The 25019-nt window shown below is 40.4% G+C and overlaps 1 protein-coding gene across 1 annotated transcript in view; it reads right to left on the bottom strand.

The window, feature by feature from the left end:
- Positions 1-21910, bottom strand: part of THBS2 (thrombospondin 2) — a 48835-nt gene extending 26925 nt beyond the window's left edge. The window contains exons 1-11 of the mRNA XM_067535984.1: positions 21841-21910; positions 20425-20981; positions 19034-19118; positions 8496-8692; positions 6870-7010; positions 6110-6206; positions 4938-5108; positions 3942-4118; positions 1922-2095; positions 1313-1440; positions 1036-1188 (exon numbers count right to left, since the gene is read on the bottom strand). Coding sequence (XP_067392085.1) covers positions 1036-1188; positions 1313-1440; positions 1922-2095; positions 3942-4118; positions 4938-5108; positions 6110-6206; positions 6870-7010; positions 8496-8692; positions 19034-19118; positions 20425-20981; positions 21841-21910 — 1950 coding nt within the window. The remainder of the gene's footprint in view (positions 1-1035; positions 1189-1312; positions 1441-1921; positions 2096-3941; positions 4119-4937; positions 5109-6109; positions 6207-6869; positions 7011-8495; positions 8693-19033; positions 19119-20424; positions 20982-21840) is intronic.
- Between the last annotated feature and the right edge of the window lie 3109 nt (positions 21911-25019).

Raw genomic sequence — 25019 nt, 5'->3', positions numbered from 1 at the left:
TAGATGGCTTAGGCACTTTTTAAAATTTAATTTTGGTCAAAGACTGTAGAAAGAGTAGCTTATTTTACTGACCAGAGTAAGCCATACAGTTGTAGATAATTGATAATAAAAAAGCATAACCACAGGTAAAAATTGGACATTACTCAATAAATAATTTAAACTTTTAATATCCTTTCAGCAAGTTTACTGTCACTTTCCTCTTATTTCTCTTGTTTTTCCTGTAAGTTTTGAGTGGCTTAATTTTAGCTGGTGTTGTACATTTGGATTTCACATGTTGCACTGGCTCAACAAGAACAGACTGATGAAGTCTCATGGCAGCTGTTTTAAAGAGGTTGCCTTAATTTTCTATCAGATAACATTTCACTGTATCACTTCCTCTCCTTTGCGCCCCCCTCTCCCCCCAAACACATACACCTTGACCTACTGGCATTTAGAAAGTGAGATCTTCAGACAGGTGTTTGATGACATGCAGCGCTTACAGTGGTGTATTTATCAAGATAATCATCCTAACTCTCCACTGCATTACAGCTTATGTAGTCTTTTACACTTGTGAAAAGGGAGTGCAAAGTGTGGGTGTAGAAAGTTACCATTCTGTCATGGTAGCATTTTACACTCATTTTGCACAGCTATAAATGACTATGCAAAGTGACGAGCAGTGGCTAATCAGGACCAATGCATCATCACATTAATAGAAAAGTTGAATCCACATTTACGGCCATATTGTTAAAGGTATTTTAGGCACCTAAGAAACAGATTACGTCTACTGTGATTTTCAAAAGTATCTTGGCACCCAACTCCCATTGATTTCAATAAGAGCTAAGCACCTAGGAGCTTGTGAAAATCCCACTAGGTGTCCATCTGTATCTGTTGTTACCTAAATATATTTTAAAATCGGGCTCTTAACTATTTGAAGCTATATTTGTTTGTCACCTAAATTTATGAAATATTCTTTCACAAATTTGTTTTTATTGAGAATGCTTAGATAGGTTCCAGTTTCCATCATATTCCTATTTGCCTCTCATCAACATCACTTACTTGCTTTTCTGTCTTGGCAGCCTCCAGGCCCACCCCAAAAGGCTGACTTCCTTTGTATCGTGGAGGACAGGGCAGACAGTGGAACCCAGGATTTGCGTTCACACAGCGATGGACCTGATTCACCTTAAAGCAAACGTCTGGCACAGCTATACACTACAGAGAAACAAAGCAGCAAAAAAAATAAAGAACCAAGTTAACTTGTGGTATAATCAGACAGTGTTTATAAACAGCCGTAAGGAAATGTTTTATGTTGACTGGCAACTGAAACTACACATACCTCATCAAGGTCCTCACACATTGTTCCATTACCAAGGTAACCAGCCGGACATGGGCCACATGACCAAGACCCATCAGGGTAACTATTGCATTCTGCTCCAGGAAAGCAAGGATTTGACAAACACCCATCTATCAAAACACAAACAAAAGTGTAAATAAGGGTAGTAGTGCAGAAAGTAAAGAACTGTAAACCTTATTAAAGAAATACATTCTCGATTCTTTAAAATGGATCTAGATAAAAATGATGGGATGCAGACAATTAAAAATATTTTAATTTTCAACTGTATATGAAAACATTTCCCTTTTGATTCATGAACTGCTTTAAACAGTTGACTATATTAATAGCATACTGAGACCCTGATGCAGGAAAGCTTCTTATTCTGGAAAAAAAGTAACATTCGGCACATGCATAAAGTTTCCCTGAAGTAAATTAGGCTTAAGCATTTACTTAAGTGCTTTTCTGAAACAGGGTATGGATTAGTGTATTTCATACATGTAGACTCTCCAGTATCAATAAGTGTTGCTATCCATGTGACAGGAGATAAATAACTAGCAATAACAACGTTTGCAAGCTGTTTAGCTCATTGCTGGTCACTCAGTGCATACACACCAATTGGACAATCATTCTTGTTGCATATATCATGTTGCTTGACATCTCCCACGCATTTCTTTCCTCCATACTGTGGCTCTGGGCTGTTACAGAGACGAGACCTCTCACGAATCCCACCTCCACAGGTGACGGTGCAAGTGGACCATGGAGACCAGGGACCCCATCTACCATTAACTGTAACATGCAGGACAAAGGGGAAAATTAGCATGAGCAACATAGCGTAAACAACATTCAGTACCATAAAGGCAACTCGTCCTTTAGATCTCCGACTATAAACAGCTTGTCACTGTACCCAAAGAAAGAAACGAAACTGGACAACTGAAAATTGAGGTTACAATATTTCCATACATTTTTTTAGCCATTTTAGTCATTGTTGACAACTCATAACAGCATGCAACGCCTTTTCACATGGTATATTTCCAATTAAAGTGATCAGAAACTGTTTATGCTGACTGAGGCATCTGGATTTTCAAAGTTCACTGATGAGATTGTTATTAAAACAACTCCTATTATTCTACATTTCAAAAGTGCTGCAAATATGGCATTGGAGGACACCAAGCAATGACCTGCATGCCAACTCTGAGCTCTGTGTCTTTCTTCCATGGTAAAGGAGTCCTTAGTAAGTCATTTTGTTGGTAGCCAATTCTGAACCAGCTGTTTCTAATCAGAATTTACAGCTGAAAAACAAAAAACCTCAGCTTGTACTTGGTGCCAAGCCTCTTTTGTTTACATTTTTATGATGAAGACCTAGCTCAGTGCAATTAACTGCATTTTGGGATCTCCTTCTATAGCCACCAAATGACCTCATTTTTTTCATTCAAATCCCTTCTTACGGTAACTGCTTCTATCAAAACATGCTACATTACATGACATTTTTATAACAAAGTGACATCTACACCACCTGCAGATTTCCCTCTTGTTTGGTTCCAAACTGCATTGCCTATCTAACTCTACTGATTTCAGTATAGTTATTCCTGAATTACATTAGTATAAGAACAGAATCAGGACCTAACTTCCCAGAATAGGGACTGTGTTTTCCCATATGCTTTGTACAGCACCAAGCACACTGATAGCATTCAATAAATAAATAACACCTGGCATGTATATTAATTTGGCCTCATAAGTACAGATGAATAAATTCATTTTGTCTTTTTTTGAATCCACTCAAATATACAGTGGGTTCAGAAGTTCAGCTTTCACTTTAACATACTTGGGTTCACATTCCATGATAGACTGGAGAGACTGTGAACTGAGAAAAGGAGAGAGAAAAACGACAGCTTAAAAAAAAAAAAAAAAAGAAGAAGTGAAATTGAGCAGGAAGTGGGCATATTGAAACACACATCTAAACTGACTCTGAGAAAAGAAAGCAATGGGAAGAAAAAAAAAATATATATATATATATATATATTATGCCAGCCTGGCTTTGGGTGATTCTACTTCTGTTCCTAATACATAGCACAAGCTTCCCTTTAGATAGAAAACATGCTTATCTGTTTCTTATTGTATAGTTGAATTATCCTTGGGAAATATATGTCTTTCAATTACAGGAAGGAAAGGTTCCCAAACTCTAATTTTTTAAACCCAAATAATAATTTAAGAGGTTTGCAAAGTCTCAGACTATACCATTTTCACCAATCACCTGTGAGGTAGATAAGCATGATAATAATTATAGGTAAACCAAGGCACCGATAGGCAACGTGACTTTCAAAAGGTTACATACAGAATCAGTAGCAAGGGCTCAAGTAGAACCCTAAATGTCTGATTTTCCATTCCCCTGATCAACCCACAAGACCACACTGCTTGTTATCATTCTTTTCTGAATCCAATGCCACAATCCCAAAAAATCAAAGCAAAGGAATAGTGCCAAGTGACCACATAACATTGGCTAATTCTAAATCCATCTCCAGGGCTAAAGGTTACATCCTGTGTCACTGACTACCATAATTTAGAGACTGACTTATTGGAAGACCCAATGCAGCTCTATTTGACTTTCATTTTGGGGGTAAGCCCACAAACTTACTTGGACATGGGACTCCCTCACATTCTTTAGTTTCACGGCCATTTCCTTTACAGTTTTTGCCACCCATCTGTGGGATGGGGGAATTGCAGAGACGTATGCGAGTGATGTTGCCTACTCCACAGGTCACAGAACAGGAAGACCAAGGAGACCAGTGACTCCAGCCACCATCTTGACGTACTGACAGAGAGAAAAAAAAAGCATACAACATAAGGAAGTGCTTATCCCATTTTGGAGCATAACAGAGATTCACTTCCGAAGCTAGCCCCGTAATAGAGATTTCCCCATTTCACAATAGGTGTCCCACCCTTTATTACTACAAAGCCCAGAATTTGGATTCAAACATTAGAGAATAACTTACTTATGAAACACAACCACCAACACAGGACTGAAAGGGATGCTAGAATAGCTCAGTTCAGAGGATAGGTAATGTAAAAATAAATGTGTTGATAAGAAAACACTTGTCTTAAACAATTGTTGAGGAATATCATCATGAATAACATCATGACCAGTGTTCCTTTAGTCTAATACTTGTGGATACAATAAATATAAGACCAGTTAGTATTTTACAAGAATTTTCTATAACCACTTCATGCAGGTATTTCTTCCCAATGTCCTAAACACTTCTGAGCTTAAGGACTGTGCTGAAAATCATGGATTGATGGCAGATAAACAATCAGCCAGTACTGCACATATGCTGACGCCTGGCAAGAGGTCCCACTTGTTACTATCTTTCCTTTCACAAAGCAAAAACTAGACTGTCCATTACACGTGCATATTAGATTGACAAAAAGGTGAGGAATATTAGATAGGGAAGTAAAGGAACAAAAATATGTCTTGATAACTAGTGTACTAATGTATAAATTAGTGTTAAAATATATACAGTTCTGACTATTAAAGTGTGCATAGGAAATCCAGGTTAGGAGTCTTTTTGCTTCATGGTTAGAAAGAGAGAAGCAGAGGGAATGTTAATAAGGAGACAAAGGTGTCAGCACTCACTGCGATTGTCACATTTGCCCAGGCTACACGTTCTGGTCTGGATGGACGGGCCTACACAAGTGTTGCTGGTGACATCACATGACCTTCCTCGCTGCTGGGTGCCAGAGCCACATGTCACTGAGCACTCTGTCCACTCAGACCATGGAGACCAGCCATCTTCACTGTCTTTGGCTGCAGATCAGAAGAAGCAAAAACTGCTTAACATTGTCAACTCCTTTTGTCATAAGATTTTTGTTTTCATGTGTCTTCTCATAGAACTTATCCTTTGCTACCTAGATCTCTGGCTCTGATTTTTCTTTTAAAATATAACAGAAAAGTTAGAGAATTTTATTTTTTTTACAAAGAAACATAATTAGAGATTGGCCCAGATCAGATCCCTTGATCTGAACACCCTCACATTTTGTAAATGTAGACCTGGGACTGACCTCTATAATGGGCTGACCCAAACTCTGGTGCCAGACATCCACATACTTTGGGACCCAGAACCAAAATGTGAGGCTTGGACCATATCTGAACACAACATAACCATAAATGTGATCGAGAGCACAATGAAAAAATGTGCTCTATATGATCTGAATAGGCAAGAGAACTGAATATGATTTAATAAATATTACACTTCAGAAAACAAACTATTAAAAATGTATTGCAATTTTTTTCTGTCACAGATCTGTCCATCCCAGAGCAAGATATATTTCCAAAACTATTCTCACTCCAAATTCAAACCACAAACTGCATGCTATCTTGAAAGAATTCTTTTGTTATTCTGTTCCATATATGTGGAGCATTGTAGGGTTCAAAATAACCAAAAGAGAAAAGAATTTGTGAGATTCTTTGCCTTTCCAACAATTATTATATTGATACACAGGAAATTACTATTTGTCTCTAGAATCTAAACACATTCTATAAGGGGAATGGCAGGCACACTAATCTACTCTGATTGCAATCTACTTTAACCAGATAGTAAGGAAAAGAAAGAACAGCAAAAATACACAATGAGAAATTGAAATGTTCATCCAGAAAAAAATGCAGTTAAACCTCATTATCCTGATGCTTAAATAATATGATTTTTCTTTGGCTGGACTGTTTTTTAACTCTTCCTTTCCCACCCCTTAAGTAAAGTAGGTTTTAAAAAATTGCCAAACAGATGGATTTTCCTTTTGTTAAGTACTTACAATGAAAGCAAACAGGACAGCATTCACCTTCAATAAATGATGGACTAGCACAAAACACTGCTGGGCAGGTGATTTGATGGCACACTGTTTTAGAATTCTAAATGCAAAGAAAGCAACGTATTGGCTTGTGCTCATTTTCAAATACCGGCATATATATATATCCAGGGAAAATTCTATACATATGTTGAAGAGATTTTGCTTGTCATCATTTTATAAGACAAAAATATTTTATTTAATGAGGTTGGATCTTTATAAAAGGAAATATTTTAAAACTAAGCAAGTTACCAGTATAAGTCTGCAGGACTGTCTATTAGCCCTGGTCTACACTTACCTGGAGATTCGGCGGCAGTCGATGGGAGTTACGCAAACTACGCAGAGTAGCTTGCGTAACTCCCGTTGATTGCTGTGCTTCCCTTCTGCGCGCCGTCTTCACTGCACTGCGCCGACGGGAACGCAGTTCCCGTTGACTCAGCACTACGCTACTTGAGGGGATGGTTTTAATCAACCGACTTCCTGATCGATTGAGCGGGTCTACACTGACGGCTCAATTGATCCTGAAAGATCGATCTGGCAGCAGCGACTTTGCTGCTGTCAATATAGACATACCCCTAGAAGACAATGTGGAGTCTGTTTATTGATTTCAATGTGCTTTGGATCAGGCCCTGAATAAACACTGGCTGCTGGCACAGGACTGAGTAGCCAGGTTGGATTCAGTCCATTGTCCATTTTGGAAATAGGGGGAATCCTTCAATAGTCTTACCTCGCAGGTACATTTGGTGCAGCTATCCACCACCCAGTTTTCATTATCTGCAAAGGCACGGCCGTCCTGCCAGCAGACCGACTGGTTCTTTAGAGTTTTGTTAGGACCGATCAATTCCCACATAATTTGGTTCTCCTCAGACTGAAAGATTAAACAAATCAATTAGTTAATTAATTAACTAATTAATAGGTGTGTTTTGACTTGTAGTCAAAGTGCCTTAAATCAAAAACTAGAGAAATTATTACTCAATCACTCACTTTAATATCTGATTGAAAAATTACTTTTTATGCATTAATGTACCTTAGCCATGAGGAAAAACACAATTCAGCTACTGTACCACAGAGTACAATTCTTTCAGCTAATATTATGATCGTGATTACATAGTGTTCAATAAAATCTACTGTAAAAGATTTTTTTTTCCAATGTAGTTCATCATCTTCAGAGGGGAAAATAATTCTACTCCTGTGACATGTGTGATGTATCAAGGGCAGAGGGCAGCAGGAGAGTGTGCGAAGGGAGGTATATTAGCCCCAGGATGATCAGGGCTTTATTCCCTGCAGCCTAATGGGAGTCATGAGGGAGCAATTAGGAGCCAGCTGGGGCCAATTAGTGATCAGCCAGGTGCTCCATAAAAGGGCTCTGCCCTCCTTTCCCTCCCCCCCCCCCCCAAACATTCAGTGCACAAGGTGGAGGAAGCAGAGGTGTTGCTGTGCTGTGCTGTGCTGTGCTGTGCTGAGCTGAGCAGCAGAGTAGAGCGAAATAGCAGACCGAAGTAGTGAAGTGTGGGAGAGCGGAGGAACCCTGAAGCGAGGTACTGAGCCCAGCAAGGGGTGGCAAGGACATAGGGCCGGAGAGGCCAGAAAGACTGAGGGGCGAAAGTAGCCCAGGGGAAGAGACTGCAGCTTCAAAGTACAGAGCCAGCAGTATACTGCTGCGGTTCATAGGGCCCCTGGGCTGGGACCCGGAGGAGCGGGTGGGCCCGGGTCCCTACCCCCCTCTCCCCCCAAGGAAGATAGGGTGATGGGCACTTTCCTGGCCCTCCAACAGGCGCGAAGCACGAGATCCACTAGAGGGAAGCCGGCCATCAGCCACACATGCAATAAATTATTAAAACTCATTTTAGAAAGTATGAACATGAGTCATAACTAGGAAGGAGGCAGACTTTAAGCAACTACACACTTCATCATACTGCAGTAGTGAAAGATAAAAAGATAAAACTCACATACATTCATTTAGCCATTAGCTATAAATATGGACATGATAAACATATAAATTATACACACACACACGCATTGATATGCATATATAGACATATGTATATACAGTACACATATGGCCAAATATGAGTAGTGATTTTGGGTGCTCTGATTTATGGTTACCTGATCTGAAATATCTTTAAAAGGCCTGATTTTCAGAAAATGTTGCTCTAGACCTGCCCTCTGAAAACCAAGTAAAGTTTCATAGTCAGGCACCCCAAATCATTTGTAGTCATTTTTGAAAATGTAGGATTCCCCTCCCCCAACAACCTATCCATCTTTATTGATGTTTAAGCAAAGTGACACAGGGAGACAACATGCTGTAACTGACTTTTTATATCTTTTGAGTCTCAAGTCCGGAGATACCTACCACTTTTTGAAGGTTATCAACTAAGTTGTTAACAACAATGCGCAAGCCAGTGAGCTCAGTGAACATAGTTCCCAGCTCTTCACAGGAGCGGTCACAGAACTCCATCTTCTTCTCTGTGTTTTCACCAACATACTCTGTCGTGACAGCAGGGTTAAGGTGAAGGATTTCAGTACTCTCGTTGATGGTGTTCACTTCAGCTAGCAGAGAGAGAGGGAACAAAGAACAGTTGTGTATGCAGCAGTCTTCTGCTGATTATAGCTTACGGCTGGAATTATAGACTGGCACCTGTAGGTAGGGTTTAACTGAAGCTCTTTTGGAAGAGCTTCATGCTAAATTATACCCAAGAATAAAAGAGAGGGGTTGAATGTCAGCTGGTTCCAATTATAGACTTTCCCTTTCAAAATTAGGAGCCCAGCTTCATCTTACATAGTTATCATTTAAAGGCACTATTGGCAATGTAAAACACTCATTTATGAAGAACAGATAATAAAAACATAGAATGCCATAAAAACATACACATTTAGTCCTCTCAAGGTCATGAAAAGTTTTGGCTTTTTCATGAGGCAACAAGGACTATCCTTTCCAGTTGGGTCACAGAGGCAGGACCCTTCTTCCTTCTATTTGCAGGAAAGATAGTCATGAAATCTACTAATAAGGTCACCATTATATAGCATAGCTAAGAGTTTGGTAGAGGCTAAGGTGGCTTCTGAGCCACCTCTGTGCTCCCCCAATTTCTGGGATGGCCAAGGCCAGGTTCAGCCATATGCACATTTTATAGCAGCCTTGTGGCTCTTCTAAATTAAACCAGCTGGTAACAGCTTCTTAGGGTATGTCTACACTGCAATTTAACACCCATTGTTGGCAGTATCAGCTGACTCGGGCTTGCAGGGCTCAGGCTCTAGGACTGTTTAATTGCGATGTAGACGGTCAGGCCTGGGCTAGAACCTGGGCTCTGGGACCCATCCTCCACACGGGGTCCCAGAGTCCGGGCTCCAGCCTGAGCGGGAATGTCTACACTGCAATTAAACAGCCCTGTAGCTCAAGTTCTCCAAACCCGAGTCAGCTGACATGGACTAGCCACAACTGTTTAATTGCAGTGTAGACGGACCCTTAGTGGCACTTCTGTACTTAGGAATCACCAAAGAGCACTGTGGATCAGCCAACCCCCTCTCACCACTGGTACAACCCTCTACACCCAGAAGGGAAGTAGAGCCAGCTGTACCAGCCAGGAATTCATCCCAGCTCCAACGCCAAAGTAATACTAGTTGGATAGTTTCTCTGCTTGGATAACTTTTCCAGCCCCTTTGTGGCACCAGACCTCTATTTATCTATCTAGTAGATACAGTGCAGTCAGTGTTTCTCCCACACTGACCTGCCAATGTTCTTCAGTAATCATCTGGAAGGACATTACTTAAGGCGGAAAAGGTAATTTAATCTCTGCAGTTTATGGACTCCCTGCTGCGACTGAAAACAAAGGTGGAAATTGTGGTATTTGACTATTCGCTGGAAATTAACTCAGACCAACAACCATTCCACACAGGTAACCAGACAGCTGTCAGAATACAGCAGCTTTCATTCACCATCAGCATGACCCTGGTGCAAACCTGTAACTGTGTAACCCACCACAAATCCCTTACAGTTCAACCATGCAGCTCCTTTGGTACAGTGAATGGGCTACCTTTAGCCTGAAATCAATATCCTCTAATATAAACTCTCTTTTCCATGCTCTGTTCTCCTAAGTCACAGACTAGGTAAGAGACTCCAGACACTTGTACTATCACTGGTGGAAGAAGAGACTTTTCACTGCCTTCCCTTAGTTAATGCTGCAGCTCAGGTAGTACCTTAGTGTTTTTTGCAGCTTCATCTTATGGCTGGTTTTAAGGGTGAAACTTTGAATAAACTCCTTATTAGCAAAACAAAGCCTCTCAGGCACACAAATACACATGGCTGTTTCGAAAACATCGATTACAAAGACTATGGAGAAAAATAATTAAGGCCCAACACTGCTGCTGCTGAAGTTAACAGGAGCTTTGTCATTCTCTTCAACAGAAACAGGCAAGGCCCCTTAGAAAACTTCTACACTGTGAAGTTCTGTGGCCTGCGTTGTGCAGGAGGTCAGACTAGATGATCATAATGGTCCCTTCTGACTTTATAGTTTATAAGTCTTCAAAATTTACTTGATGGTGCGTTATACAGAGATAATTGAACAAAGGCTTGGGAAGAGTTCTGAAGTCACAGTTCAAAAGTTCTTCCTATCCATAGCAAATTGCTGGAAATCAGCATGGCAGAAAACAGCACCAATAGTTCTTCGAAACATTTTGAGGCAAGAGGACTCTCTTTCTGCCATAAGGTTTTATTTAATGAAACTAGTTTTTTTTTTTAAACAAACAGTAATGATATTCAATCGTGGCTAAAATCCTTCTCTGCTCCTTTTTAGGTTATTACTCAGTTTCTATTCATTCCTTACACACAGGAGTTTTGACTTCAAAAGGAGCTTTGTGTGAATAACAACTACAAGGTGTGGCCCAATATTGATCTCAGCTACATGAAAAGCTTTACTTCCCTGCCTCTCAGTGAAGATTCATTCATATTTAGTGTCAATATACTGTACCTCAATCTAGTAAAGTGACCCAGAGTCTAATGCAGTTTAAGGAGACCAATTTGACCTCTCAGGCCTTTCTTAAATATTCCAAAGGGGAAATGAGCAGAGTGATTGCAACAGAACATAGCGTATGCTCACAAGTGTATCAGCATCATTCCTCATGCTCAGCTCAATAGCTACAAAAGGTGAAAGGAATTTACAAAATTTGGGGAATGGGGAACTGATTTGATTCTTAGTTACGCCGCGGTGAGTGAATACCCTGTGACACAAAGTCTATATTGAATTGTTTCCAGTTATCAAAGTGTAAAGAACATGGTAACTTAGCTACTAGGACAGAAAGAAACTAGATATGTGGCATGATGGGCCAGAATCATTTGTGATATTACTCCATTTACTTCAGTTGCCTTTTACTCTTTGAAAAGAATGTGGTTTCTTACCACATAGAACATTAGGCTTCCATGATTCCCCATATGATACTTTTCAGATAATTAATTTCATGCTGTCAAGCCAATGTAGATTTTTGACTTGACCTGAGCATTTTAAGAACATTATTACATCTGTAATCTCAGAGAGTTCAGTCCTAACTATGTTAGAAGCATTAAATCCACCCTCCCTACTCCCCCTGGGCAATCAGCGAAAGAAGAAGCCTGGGGATTTGTAGGAAATCAGTTCTACAGGGCTGGCTTCCTGCTCATTTTTTAAGGGCAAGATGACTCGATTTGGAAGTTAAAGGTGCTGAAATTGAAAATGTTTATATAAAGGTAAAAATGTACATCCTTTCACAAGCACAAATCTCATTCTGCTGATGTGGCTGTGGGTGGGATTTTATTACATGTATTTAGTTAGCTTTTTTAAACATGCCTCTCCAAATCTCTATGCACACGTAGAAATCATTTATAAAATACATACAATGCCCACATTATAGTGAGACTCCCCCACCCATCAACCCAATAGCTCCTTCCTGGACCACCTCTCTAGTCAGCCCAAACTCTCAGAAAGGATTTAAAAATATAAAGGCCTGTCACTGTGTGCTGAAAGTCAACAAATTCAGGCCTCTGTCAAAAAAGCAACAGGAGTAATCCCAGAATTGAGGGCATTACAATGATAATGCCTGGCCCCCTGGCACTTCACATTTAAATCTAGAGTCAGCTCATGCACCTCAGCTCTGCTGCCATATAATAAGCAAAGGAGAGAGGAAGGGTGGCCTTGTGTTTCATGCATTATCCTAAAATTTAGGAGATCTGGATTAAAATCCCAGCTCTACCACAAACTTTCTTGGGCAAATCATTTAATTTATCTGTGCCTCAGTTCCCTCCCTGTAAAATGGGGATAATCACATTCCCTTTGTCTATTTTGTATATTTAGACTGTAAACTCTTTGGGGCATGGATTGTCTCTTCCTATGTGCTTGTACAGCACCTAGCATAATAGAGACCTAATCTGGGTTGGATTCCGTAGAAACCATCTTAATACAAATAAAAATAAAAATAGAAGTCTCTAAAGTAGATAGGGCCAAAACTATTAAAGGTTTCATAGATCAAAACTAACTCCTTGAATTGCATCCAGGAATAAGGCGGAAGACATTGTCATATACTCCCAACAAAAAGCTCCTCTTAGTAAGTGGACAACCACATCCTGCGACAGCTGAAGTTCCCTAGTCTATGTCTACACTTGCCGCCAAATTCGGCGGCAGTCGACGGCAGATATGCAAGATACGTAGAGTAGCTTGTGTATCTCCCATCGACTTCTAACTTCTACTTACCGTGGTGTCTTCAGTTCGCAGTGCTGATGGGAAATGCCCTCCCATCGATGAAGCATTATTCCATCTGGCAGAGGTGGATTAGTAGTGTCAATTTCTGGGTCAATTGAGCAGATCTCCACTTCTGCTCAATCGATCTGGATAAATCGATCTGACGGCAGCAAGTTTGCCGCCATCTGTGTAGACATAACCCTAGAGTTCACTAGATAAAGCTTCCAGTAGCGTACATTGCAGTAATCCAATCTGGAGATAACACAGGCATGGATAACTGTGGCAACTCAAGGTGCAAATTCTAAAGAATAGGTTGCAAGTTAATCAAGGGCAGATGAGACAAAGGTTTCTGGGCTACTGCTGATACCTGAACATCCAGAGGCAACTAAGAATCCAAGAAGACCCAGTGCAGATCCATACTTCAGCCACACTTGGTCAATGTTCAGCCAATAGATAGACTTGCATCTGGGGCTTGATCAAGATGTGGGTTGTTAATTTAAATAATTGGTCTTGGCATCAAACCACATTAAGGATTAACTAGTTGTTTTCTTACCTGAAAGGACAACCATTGTCTTAATAGAGAAGAGCTTTATATGAAACCTAATTTAGATTTGTGCTGAAATACCAAGGTCCTGATGTATAATCTGAAAGCTTGTTTCATGATGGATAGAACCCAGAAAGTGTTTTGCAAGAATGTCACAGGTCACAAAGGTTGAGACTATCTTCATGGTAGCTCCACACAAGAAGCAACAAGAACTGCTAATACAGGGCTCCATGGATACACAGAACAGTCCATGGAAGCAGCAGGGCCATTCTGTACTTCTGATTACTCAATATTCCCAGGGACATGTTGGTCCAATATCCTACACCTCCTGCCTCTCTCCAGACTCCAGAAAGACATCCCTCAACAGAGGCAACAAGTGAGGGGGGCATGCTGGGTCACATGCCTCCCCCAGATTTGCTACTTGGCTTGTACTGAGCATGTTCACACTGACTGAGCATGTTCAGTAACATTGCTGAAGCCAGTTGCCCTCACTCTGCTTCCCCCCCACCACCACTATCAGCAGGCATGGATCGTCTCTGTGCTCCAATCTTCCCAATTCCAAACCCTCTGAATTCTCTCAGCTATATTTTAAATAGTTTTCAACTAAAACATTAAATTGTCCCCAAGCAAGCTGTGAACCTGAAAAACTTGACCAAATACTTCTAGTGTCCAGCATCACCACACTTACTTAAAGCCCTAGCCTTGTTCCACCAAACACCTTACACAGACGGGTGAAGTCCAGTCAAGGGAAAGGGCAAGAACACATGTCAACCCAGACAGAAGCAGATCTGAAGAGCTTGCAGGCAGCTCCCTGCACATTGCAGCATCCCAGAGCTGGGCAGAGACAATCTCTTCCTGTCACAAATATGGGGCAAAAGTGCATAGTGGGAAGATGGCCTATGCCCATATATTAATAGGGACAGAACAGTAATATGTACCTAAAATTGAAAGAGACATATACAGGCTTGGCCTGAAAAGCAATCCATTGTTCCTTTCATGTCTTTATTCAGCATCAGATGATTTGAAATACAGAATGTTACACCCCATCACTATGCTGCTATGCATTAAGAAATGCAGCACAGTGTGGTGTGTTACACTTGTTAGTAAAGTGACTAGTATATCACCCATGGCTTTTCAACTGTGGTAATTAAGCTACATAGGCAGCGCCATGAAACTGGAAGCTGCATTCATGTGTGTGGCATGTCTCATGTCACTCACATGCATGCCACGTGCCAAAAAACAATGCGACTCCAGCTCACATGTTTGGATAAGGAATTTCCATTCCATTGTGTTCAATTTAGTGTTGTAAAATAAAATAAGAACATTATTAATTGGTCTGTTGACCCAACTTCTTCCAGAGAGGGTTAAAAAAACAAATATATGTAATGTATTTGATTTGTAGATCTTGTGTTTGTATCCCAGATATAGCTGACAGAGGTAGATGGGGGGGAGGGAGGAAAAGAACACATTTGTAGCAAAACAACTCCCTAGTTGACTATACAACTGCAGTTGCTGAAGTGTGCAAGATACACCAGCTAAGGTTAGTTTCAGCATGCAGCGCTGTCATAATTTTCCTTCTGCTTTCACTTCTGCTTTCTCTTTATAGTATGGTTCCATGCTTTTTGAGGTGATCCAATCTACTTTTGATGAAACTATTTCCCTGCTTGGTACTCTTCCACCACAAATATAGAAGATCTGGAGATCCCCACTGTATTGGCACAACAGCTCATGCCAGTATATCTTCATCTAGGTGGAGAGGGTACTGTCAGTCTCTTAAATACATCAATTACTCTAGATTTCAGAGTTCTGCCTTGTGGATCAGATGGTTTAAATATGACCCTTGTCTATGTGAGCTTGTCATTTACTGGGGAATGAGTGAGATGGTGCCTGAACTTTGGCATCTTGGAAGCCATCCTTCTGTTTTACTCTGAATGCACCATGGCATAGACCAAAACAAGATTTACATTTTCTCACACCTGTCCCTTCACCCACACAAGTCCTTCCACTAACAAGGGAGCCATGAAAAAAAACAGATAAAAAATGTGATCTGCTCTCTACTCAGTATGGAAACAAAAGCTATGAGATGTTTCCCCTCCTACTCCCTATTCCCATGTCCCTTTTGCCATTCAGCAATCCTGCCTAACCTGAGAAAGGAACCTTCTTAAATGAAATGTGCCACAACCATAGACAGGTATATGCCTTGATGCCTATAGTAAGACATTCAACTATCAAGCCTAGGCACATTTAAAACACCAATCACTATAGTATCTAAGAGCTAGATCCACAAATGGACATAGGTGCCTAACTGCCACTTTAGGCACCACTGAGGTCCTTAAAACCCATGCCCAGCCGCCATCTAGCTCTGTAGGAATCAAAAGTCCCTAGACCCCTAAATTTCCACCATTACAATTCCTTTGGTGCTGCCCCTTATTCCCCTTGTTCTTTGCTTTGGCAATGAAGCCATTTGCAATAAATGCGAGGAAATAGCCTCTTGGTAATGGGCATCAAAACGCCTTCTGTATTAGAACACAAAATAACATTGATGCCTCGTTGTATTTGCAGGATCCACAAGCCTCATTAAAAATGATAAAACAATTGATTCTGGAATTTGGACAGGTATCAATCCTGAATTTTAGGAATTAATATTCACAAAAGGATCAAAACAAACTGTTGTCAGCTACATACATTTAAATGGGCAAAGGAATTCTTAAAATATTTAGGAATAAATATTGTGAAAAAACTTTAAAATCTTGTTAAGCCAAATTATCCTCCCTGTGGAATATAGTAATAAAAGACTTGGAGCAACAGAACAAATATTAAATTTCTTTGGCTAAATAGGAAAAGATGAACATCCTCCCAAAGTTACTATTTTTGTTTCAATGCATCCTTGTTGGTATCCCTGACATGACATTAAAAACACGGCAGGATGCACTATTAACATTCGTATGGAAATGTAAAAGACAAAGGGTGAGTTCTATAGTTCTGTGTAAGCCCACAAAGTGGGGTGGACTAGCTTTCCTTAATTTGGTTTATTATCATGATGCATTGCAATAAAAGTTGTGATTGATTGGGTTAGCAATAGACCATCCAAACATGAGTAAAACTCAAACAAGACCAGAGCACAAATATAGCTATTCATAATAATTGTTGGGTTAAAAAGAAATATCATCCTTTCATCGAGACCACCACAGCTTAGCAACAGGATTTTAAAAAATTCACCCAGAGGTCCTCTCCCTTAGCTACTTTCATTAATAATCAGGACTTTATCCCTAGGAAAAATCAAAGTAACTATTTGTTGTGGATAACAGCTAAGATTACTGAATTTGGACACCTGTTTCTGGGTACTGATTTGAATTATACCACCAGATATGTGATGTAAATAATATAGCATGCCAGTATTTATTAGCCAAACATTTTATTGTGAAATCTGGACACAGAAGGGCTCTATCTAGACCTTTAACCACACTTGAGGAGTTGATGCAAGACCAAGCTGGAACAAAAGGTTTAATTTCTAAGATGCATACAATTTTGACTGAAAAAGATGTAGATGAGAAAACAACCCAGAGGAAATATGGGGGAGAGATTTGGACAAAGAAATTGATCTGGATGAGCAGGTGTCTGTAGGAGAGAGGGGATATACATCTTCAATTTGTGTAGTTCATAGAGAACATTTTATAAATTACTCTATAAATGGCATTTTGACTCCAGTTAAGAGTCATCAGATTTTTTATGCTAGGCACTCTGTTGGAGGGGTTAAGAGGGAAAGGGGAACATACTTGCATATATGGTGATTGTGTCCAGGACTTAAAGAATTTAGGGAGGAAATTATTAAAGTGATTCATCTTATGACAAAATGCTGGCTTTCTAGAAAACCCCTAGACTTCTTAATTAATGCTCCAGTAAAGGATCTCTCTTATAAGCCGAAAGAATTTTTTTTTATTATTATTATTAGCAGCAAGACTTGGAATAGCAAATTATCAGAAAAATTTAACTTATCCTGTGGAATTAGTCAAATATGGACTGTTTAGTGGAAAAGTTTCACACCAAGTTCATACACAAGAGAAGTGCCGAAAATAGGATAGGTATTTAGACATTTGGTCACTCTTTTTAGAGTACTCAGAGGAGGAGGATGACTCCCCAGTCAGCAAGCCAGAATCTTTAGCCAGGTTCTTTAGCGTCGGAAAGGAATTTTCCCCCAGGTCAGATTGGAAAAGACCCTGAGGGTTTTTTGCTTTCTTCTGCATCATGGGGCATGGATCACTTGCATGTTTAAAAGAGTGTGAATGGTGGATTCTCTGTTACTTAAAGTCTTTAAATCCTGAGTTTATGGGTCTATTACAGAAGTGTGTGGGTGAGGTTCTGTGGCCTGTAATGTGCAGGTGATCACAGATGATCATGATGAGCCCTCCTGGACTTAAAGTCTGTGAAGGGCTTGTCTACACTTATAGCACTGCAGCGGCACAGCTGTACCAGTTCATCAGTGTCACTGTGATACTTAGTGAGGATGCTACCTACGCTGATGGAACAACTTCTCCCATCAGCATAGGTACTCCACCTCCCCAAAAGGTAGTAGCTATGTTGATGGGAGAAGCCCTCCTTTTGACATAACGCTGTCTACACTGGGATTTTGATCAGTATAACTGCGTCGCTGAAAATCCACACCCCTGAGCAACACAGTCATACCGACAGAAGTTTGTAGTATAGATCAGGGCAGAGTCTATATGTCCTAACGAGTGGGCTAAAGTGTCATTCTCACTCACTCTCTGGCACAATTAATACTTTTTTAAATAGTAACCTACAAAGATTCAGACACAAAGCCCCTTTCAATGATAACTTGAATAGACTTGACACATAACAATTTCACCTCTTTAAAGCTTGAAGACTTGCCTGAGATCACACAGTGAGTCTGTCAAATAGTCAAGATTAGAACCCAAAAGTGTGACTTCCAGGCTATGTCTACATAACAGCAGCTAAGTTGCACCAGTGCAGCTGCACTTCTGTAGCACTTCTGGTGAAGATGCTCTAAGCCGATGGGAAAGAGTTCTCCCGTTGGCTAAATAATTCCTGCCTCCATGAGAAGTGGTAGCTATGTCAGTGGGAGAGCATAGTGCTGTCCACACCGGCGCTTTGGTCAATATATTCACACTCCTGAGTGACATAATTAATACCGAAGTAATATGTAGTGTAGATATATCCCCAATCTCTTGCTCTAATCATCTGAGAACATTCCCGCATGGAAGTACATGGATATTTGCACATATACTAAATTTTCTTTCCAACTTCCAGTAATTTGCTCCTTGATAATTAGCTTTTCCCCAGCCTACACATAAAGACCCAACATTCTAAATCTGAGCAGCAGGGATAAAAGGTCAGATTGTCTGGCAGAAGCAATATTTTTATTATATCTATTCAGAACCTTCACAGCAAAGCTTACAACCATTAGCTTTGTCACTCCCAAACAATGTTGATAAGTAGCTTGCCAGCAATTCCAAACCTTTCAGAGACATGGTCTACCTCTGCCCCATGCACAATTCACACTGGCTTGAATGGGAGCTATGCCATAGTTTGAGGTTAATATATGATCCTTGGGCTTTTTATTTTCAGATTCAGTTGACCAATGATAGTATGAAAAAATATACATACTTGTCTGGCTCCTCTGACATCCTTTGTTATGCAGAACATCCTCTATTGAAGTATCAAATATTAAATGAATATTTTGAATTAAACCCTGTCATTAAAGAAAACAATTTTCAGATCAATTCAGGATAATATTTATATCATCAGGTTTTTTGTATGTACTCTCCTCCACCTATCAACCTCCCCAGTCTATTGGTTGGATTTAATCATAGGTAAATACTCAAAAGTAACCTATGATACAATCCGTGAGAAATATACTAAAAGTTAACATTGATAATTTGATTACATTATTATTTATTATACTAATGAATTGCAAAAAAAAGTGTGGTTTTTTTCAGAATGAGTCGTAATAAAGTAATATTTGACTAGCTGTTTTCATGCCACAGTCTTGTAAGTTTGAATCTATAATTCCATAACATTCAGTTAGAGATCCAGTTATCAGACTGGAGGCCAGATGGCACAGTCAGTTGAAAGGCACTGGCTTTTCAACTCCAGAGACAAGAATTCATGTTTGAGTTCATGTATAATAAAAAGAATTGAGTAGCTCAACCTAGCCCTTAAAAAAATTTGTACAAAATCACTAGAGCAGGGCAGGAAGTCAATTTTTCATTTTGCAGGAAAATCCACAATTTCAGAATATTTCAGAATTCTGAACTGGAATAAAACTTAAAAAATTGAAATTTTGAAACAAAATTCCTTCCCCCCCCCCCCCTCCCTCCACCCCTGCCCCACAGAAACACACACAAAACAATCTTTGGTCAATCAAAATGTTTCGTTCCAATTTTGACTTTTAAATGTTTATTTTATATGAAAGAAAATTTTAAAATAGAAACAAAATCATTTAAAGCCAGAAAATCAAAATGTCCTGTTCTGAAAAGGTTCAAATGGAATGTTGCAACCTTGTCTAAATGTTTTGTAAAATTTGTCTTTTGAAATGAAATTTTATCAAAATCGACACATTTCGTGAAACGTTTCACTTTCGCTGAGCCATTATTTTCAGAAAATGTTCTGTTGAAAAATTTTTGACCAGCTCTAAAATTCACCATAAAATGTAGCATGCTTGACACTCCCTGCTAGAGGAAGGCTCACAAATAGGAAAAAATGTTGATGGATGCTGACCTGTTGCATGGGGAAGCCTACACAGAGATGGAGTGCATTTTGCATGGCCCTAGACTGTGTTGTGTCAATCCTTCACTTTCATGAGTACTAAGATTCAGATAATTCATCCTAAGCAATTAACTAAAAGACACATTGGGCCAAATTCTGTCCTTTCACCCCTGCTTCCCCATTGACTTTGGAGTGCAAAGGAAAATAGAAATGGGCCCATTATCTTCTAATATTAAATGTAGCTAAATTCTTTACCTCACCACAGCCCCTAATTCTTTCATGTTACCTACCCTGAAATGGTTCTCTCGAATGGACCCCTTTGTCACATACATTCTACTGTTCTCTGCTTTCAGCTGTTCATAGAAAGGCTCCTCCAGGATGAAGCTGTCAATAAGGTCACAACCAACATAGAGGTTGTAGTTCTCCCCTGTTACTTGTACTGTGATGTTCTTCCACTGTGAGTCTGCTAAGTCCACATCTTCCAAGGAAATCACATTCTGAGAGCCATCTGCCCAATATATAAGGTCCAGGGTGTTGGCTCGGCCATTGGAAATAATCTCAAACTGTCTCTGAGAGATTCCAGGGCCCTCTAAAGCAATGATAGTACCTCTGGATTGCCTGTCCTGCCTGAAGATGGCTGAAAGAATAAAGCCCTCATTTTGCTGGATGAGTTTCAGAATCTGTTTGAATTTCTCTGGGTTAAAAGGAGGTATGTGGTCAAATCGGATGAAACGATATGCCGGTATGATGGGATTTGGACCCCGAAATAGTTTTGCTCCAATTGTCTTTCGGCTTATGTTACTGATTTGAAATAAGTCAAATGTAGTCTCATCTTCCTTGTTACCATCTGCAAAAGTCAATAGCACATAGCAATGTGATTACAAAAAGGGGCATAAGAGAAAATAAGTGTACATAGTACATCCAATCATTCTAACTATTTGATGGACACTAGCATGCTTGCTACCTGTTTGGCACAATAAACCCATTGCTTCCATCTCCTTGGAAAATAGAAGCATCTTAATCTATTTGGCAACTTTATGTAAAAAAAAAATCCTTAGTGAAAGTGAACAAAATTCCATATACATGCACATGCTTATTTTTACAAGCATAGGTTTTCAAGTTAACTGCTATACTTTAACTCTCAGAGAAGAATCAGATTACGAACACCATGTTAGAACAGGTTAGCTCTCCAAGAAGAGGGAAGAGTTACACCAGATATGAATTTGGACCAGGAGGTCACATGGAAATGAATATCTGTCATTGTGCCATTTTACACCCAGCCTGAATTTGATCCGTAGAGGTTTTCTTCTCTCTAAATTTCAGACAAAGCAGCTCCCGCCCACCCAGTCCATTTAAGTCTCATATTACATACACATTACAGAAGGAAATATTTTAGCAATTAAGAATAGGTAAATTTAGGTCAATGTTCAGTAGGGGAAAACTATTTGTATATATTTCTTTTTTCAGTAATAAGTAAATGTTATCATCTAAATGTACCAGTAGTAATAAGACTTATTTTAAAGATTTTGTCTTATTTTGTTTATTTTAATCCAGCAAATTTTCCTTAGATTATGCTATTACTGTATTGTCTCCAGTGGTTTAGCTATCTCATTTTTAAAGTCAACATTTAGCTTTGCAAATTACTGTAATTTCTGCTTGCTTTCAAATGCCTCGAGCTTCATCTTCATCTTCATTTCAGGACTTACCCTGAGCATTTGAAGAAGCCCACAAAGTTAGCAAGACAATTAGCCACAACAGCCTGCTCCTCTGTAGCATAACTCCTATGAATAAACACAAAAAAAATCAGTTAGGAGAATTCTCCTTTTCAACTGTAAAGACCTTCAGTTGCCTCATGGACTGTACTGAAAAAACACGGTGATCATAAGCAATTCTGTTTATACCCAACAGCACATATTTGCAGTATAGCTCTTCCTGTTTGTTGAGGTTTTTGGTTGGTTCGTTTTAAGATGAAACAGGATATTTGTGAGTAAGAGATCTGCTCTTTATCCCTTACATGTGGTCATTGCTCTTATGTTTCTGACATCACAATTGTGTGCTCTGGACTTGATTTTTGTCATCAAATGCAGAGCATGATTTCAAGTGGATTCTTAAAAATTAAGCTCCTGTGTTCATGCACATTTTCCTAACAATACAAAAAGGAAAGATATACAGAAAATCTATGCTATGTAAGTAGAATTTTCTTCAAGCTTTTCCCATGAGATGTCACCAAGGCTTTAAATGACAGGAGATACAGTATACTAGTTGTTCCAGCTTTTATCTCCATTTTGAATCACAACATATAGCTGAGTTCTTTGCAAGAGAATGGAATTTCATGAGTTCTGTTCAACTTTTTAACATGTTACTATAGAAAGTCACACACACACTTACAATAATATTAATCTCAATGCTGGCTTTTAAGTAGATAGTATTCCCTTTAGGTATTCCTATATGGTTATATAGATGTGTAAGCAGCATATCTGCATTCTCATCTAAACTTGTGTGTGTGTTGGCATGTCTGTTAAATAGAGCAAACCCAGTTTGCCAGGTGTACTGTGTAAACTTATACATTTCAGGATACCAGTATGCTATTTGGATACTCTAAAAAACATCTAACCTATATTTTCAAAAAAAAAAGGTCAGGAAAGTTATCTTTTACTCAAAGTCAACTTTCAATATAAAACTATAATTGTTTGTTGCTTAGTACATTACTACAAAACCATTTATCTGCAAATTTCGGAGGGGGGTAACAAAAAATCCTCATTCAAGTACATTTTGACAGATGCAATACTAGCCATTTACAAATATTTTCTTTTCTATCTAATGTACCTATTATAGTAGATACGATGCAATGAAAATGCAACGAGCAGCAATATAACAAACGTGCCTGTTTACACCCCATTTCTAAATGCTGCTTTGGTAATCATATCATCTCTACCTAACTAACCATCATCAGGAAAGATATAGTATAATCTGTTCGTGCAGAAATAAACCTACACTATACCGTATGTGCACAAATCATGAATACTTGGTAACACGAAGTATTTTGGGGACAAAATGCCCAGCTATTGTCACAGCTGAAAAGATAGCAGTCCAAAAGAAAGATGGATTGAATAACAGAAGCTCTGATGCTGAGATACGCAGACAGACAAATCCATCACCTATGGGCCATAGCTCAGACTACCAGTTGCCTGTCGATTGCTGCATTTGTAAATGTGAAATCTTTAAAAACCTCCCCCCTACCCCGCCTTACCTGGCATAAAAGGAGCTGCTGTTTCTCTTTTAGTGTTAACGCTCCAAATCAAATCCAAAAAGGAAGAGCGCCGAAGCTATTTTAAAAAGCGAAGTGCAAACTCAAAGCTTCCTCAGGGGTGCAGAATCTGCTTGACTCTGGCTGAGATTTCTTTAAGTGGCTTGCGAGGGGGCCGCTCGCCGCTTTTATATACTCTCCTTTGCATGTACTGCTGTCAATCAGCCTCACCAGGAAGCGCTTTTGACTTCAGTCCTCCGCAGGAATGACATAATTCCCCTTTCTGATCTGACAATTTGCTCTCGCCTACCTGGAAGGCGATCCCAACGCCAGCCCCCTCTCCTCCCAGAGCCAGCCCACCCCGCCCCTCTCCTTTTTCCACAAGGGAAGGTCCCAAAGCGGGGCCAGGGAGGAGCAAGACAAAGCAGAAAGGAACGCGTGTCTCTTCCTCTCCCTAGTCTTCTGGCAGGAGAAAGAAGCGCCCGGAGGGCAGGGATGCATACGGAGTGTAGTTGTAGCCGTGATCGCTGGGATGACTAGGAGAAGAGGCCAGAACACAGTTCCCTACCCAAAAGGCAGCTGAGCCTGTTACCTAGCGCCCCTAAACCAGCCGTGCATCCCTCGGATGTGTGAAACCGACTCAGGCCGGGCAGAAATCCGAATTCCTCTGCAGTTCCTCTCCAGTCCCCTGAGTCTCGCCATGCAATAATCACAGTGTCCGTCCCCCGTCCCCCCTAAAATCCCCCCTTTTTTATTACCCGCCAAATTCGTTTTGAAACCCCACCTTTTTGAAGAGGCGGGAGGCACATCGAGAACTGCAAAAGTTGGGTGCCCCGCCAGTCATTTCAAAGGCACGTGAAACTGGGCTGGGGGACGGACCACTTGAAGGCAGACAAGACAGACAGACCTGGCGCGACTCTGAATCAGCTCTCGCCTCCTTGCAAAGGGGGAGGGGAGGCGAAGTGACCCTGGCTGCTTGTACTTCTATTCCCGGCGGCCCTGGGTTTTAGTTCTCTAACACGCCAGGCCCCTCGCACTTGGGAGCCTTTTTTTTTTTTTTTTTTTTCCGGGTCCACCAGAAGATGAATGCTAGGCAGGGCTGGAGCCGTGGGCTGAGATTCCAGGGCTAGCGTATTTCATCTCGTCGCTGACTCTGCTGTGGCTATGCGATGCAGGGATATACACACGCCTGCTCCAGCTGTGCGCGCTGGAGAGTGCGCACGTGCGCTGCCTGGGTTAGCTAGGAGGAGCTTATTAAGAGATTAGCCTGCTATTTCTGGAGCTAGCATCGGGGAAGATTGGGGGTGGAAGGGACCTCAGGAGGCCATCTAGCCCAGCCCCTGCTCAAAGCAGGACCAACAGGGCCATATATATATAGAGTATAGCATGTACCCCAGCATAGCCCATAGGAGATCTCTCTGACACCTCCCCCCCCACACACACACACACAACTGTATGCACTTACAAGAGAAAGAAAGAAAGGGAAAGTCGTGTCTGACGTGAATTTCTTTTCCTTCTTGGAGCTACATTGTCTCCTTGGCAGCCCGACTAGCGGAATAAACCTGGCCCTCATTAGCCGGGTCGGTGGATGGCTGGGGGCCAGCCACCAGCAGCCGCAGCTCTCCAGCTCCGGTGTCA

This window comes from Emydura macquarii, unplaced genomic scaffold, assembly GCF_026122565.2.
Source record: "Emydura macquarii macquarii isolate MOO-44397 ecotype Brisbane River unplaced genomic scaffold, CSIRO-AGI_Emac_v2 contig_3517, whole genome shotgun sequence".
Lineage (NCBI taxonomy): Eukaryota > Metazoa > Chordata > Testudines > Chelidae > Emydura > Emydura macquarii.
The sequence above is the reverse complement of the archived record's forward strand: the minus strand, read 5'-3'. Positions and strand labels throughout refer to the sequence as shown.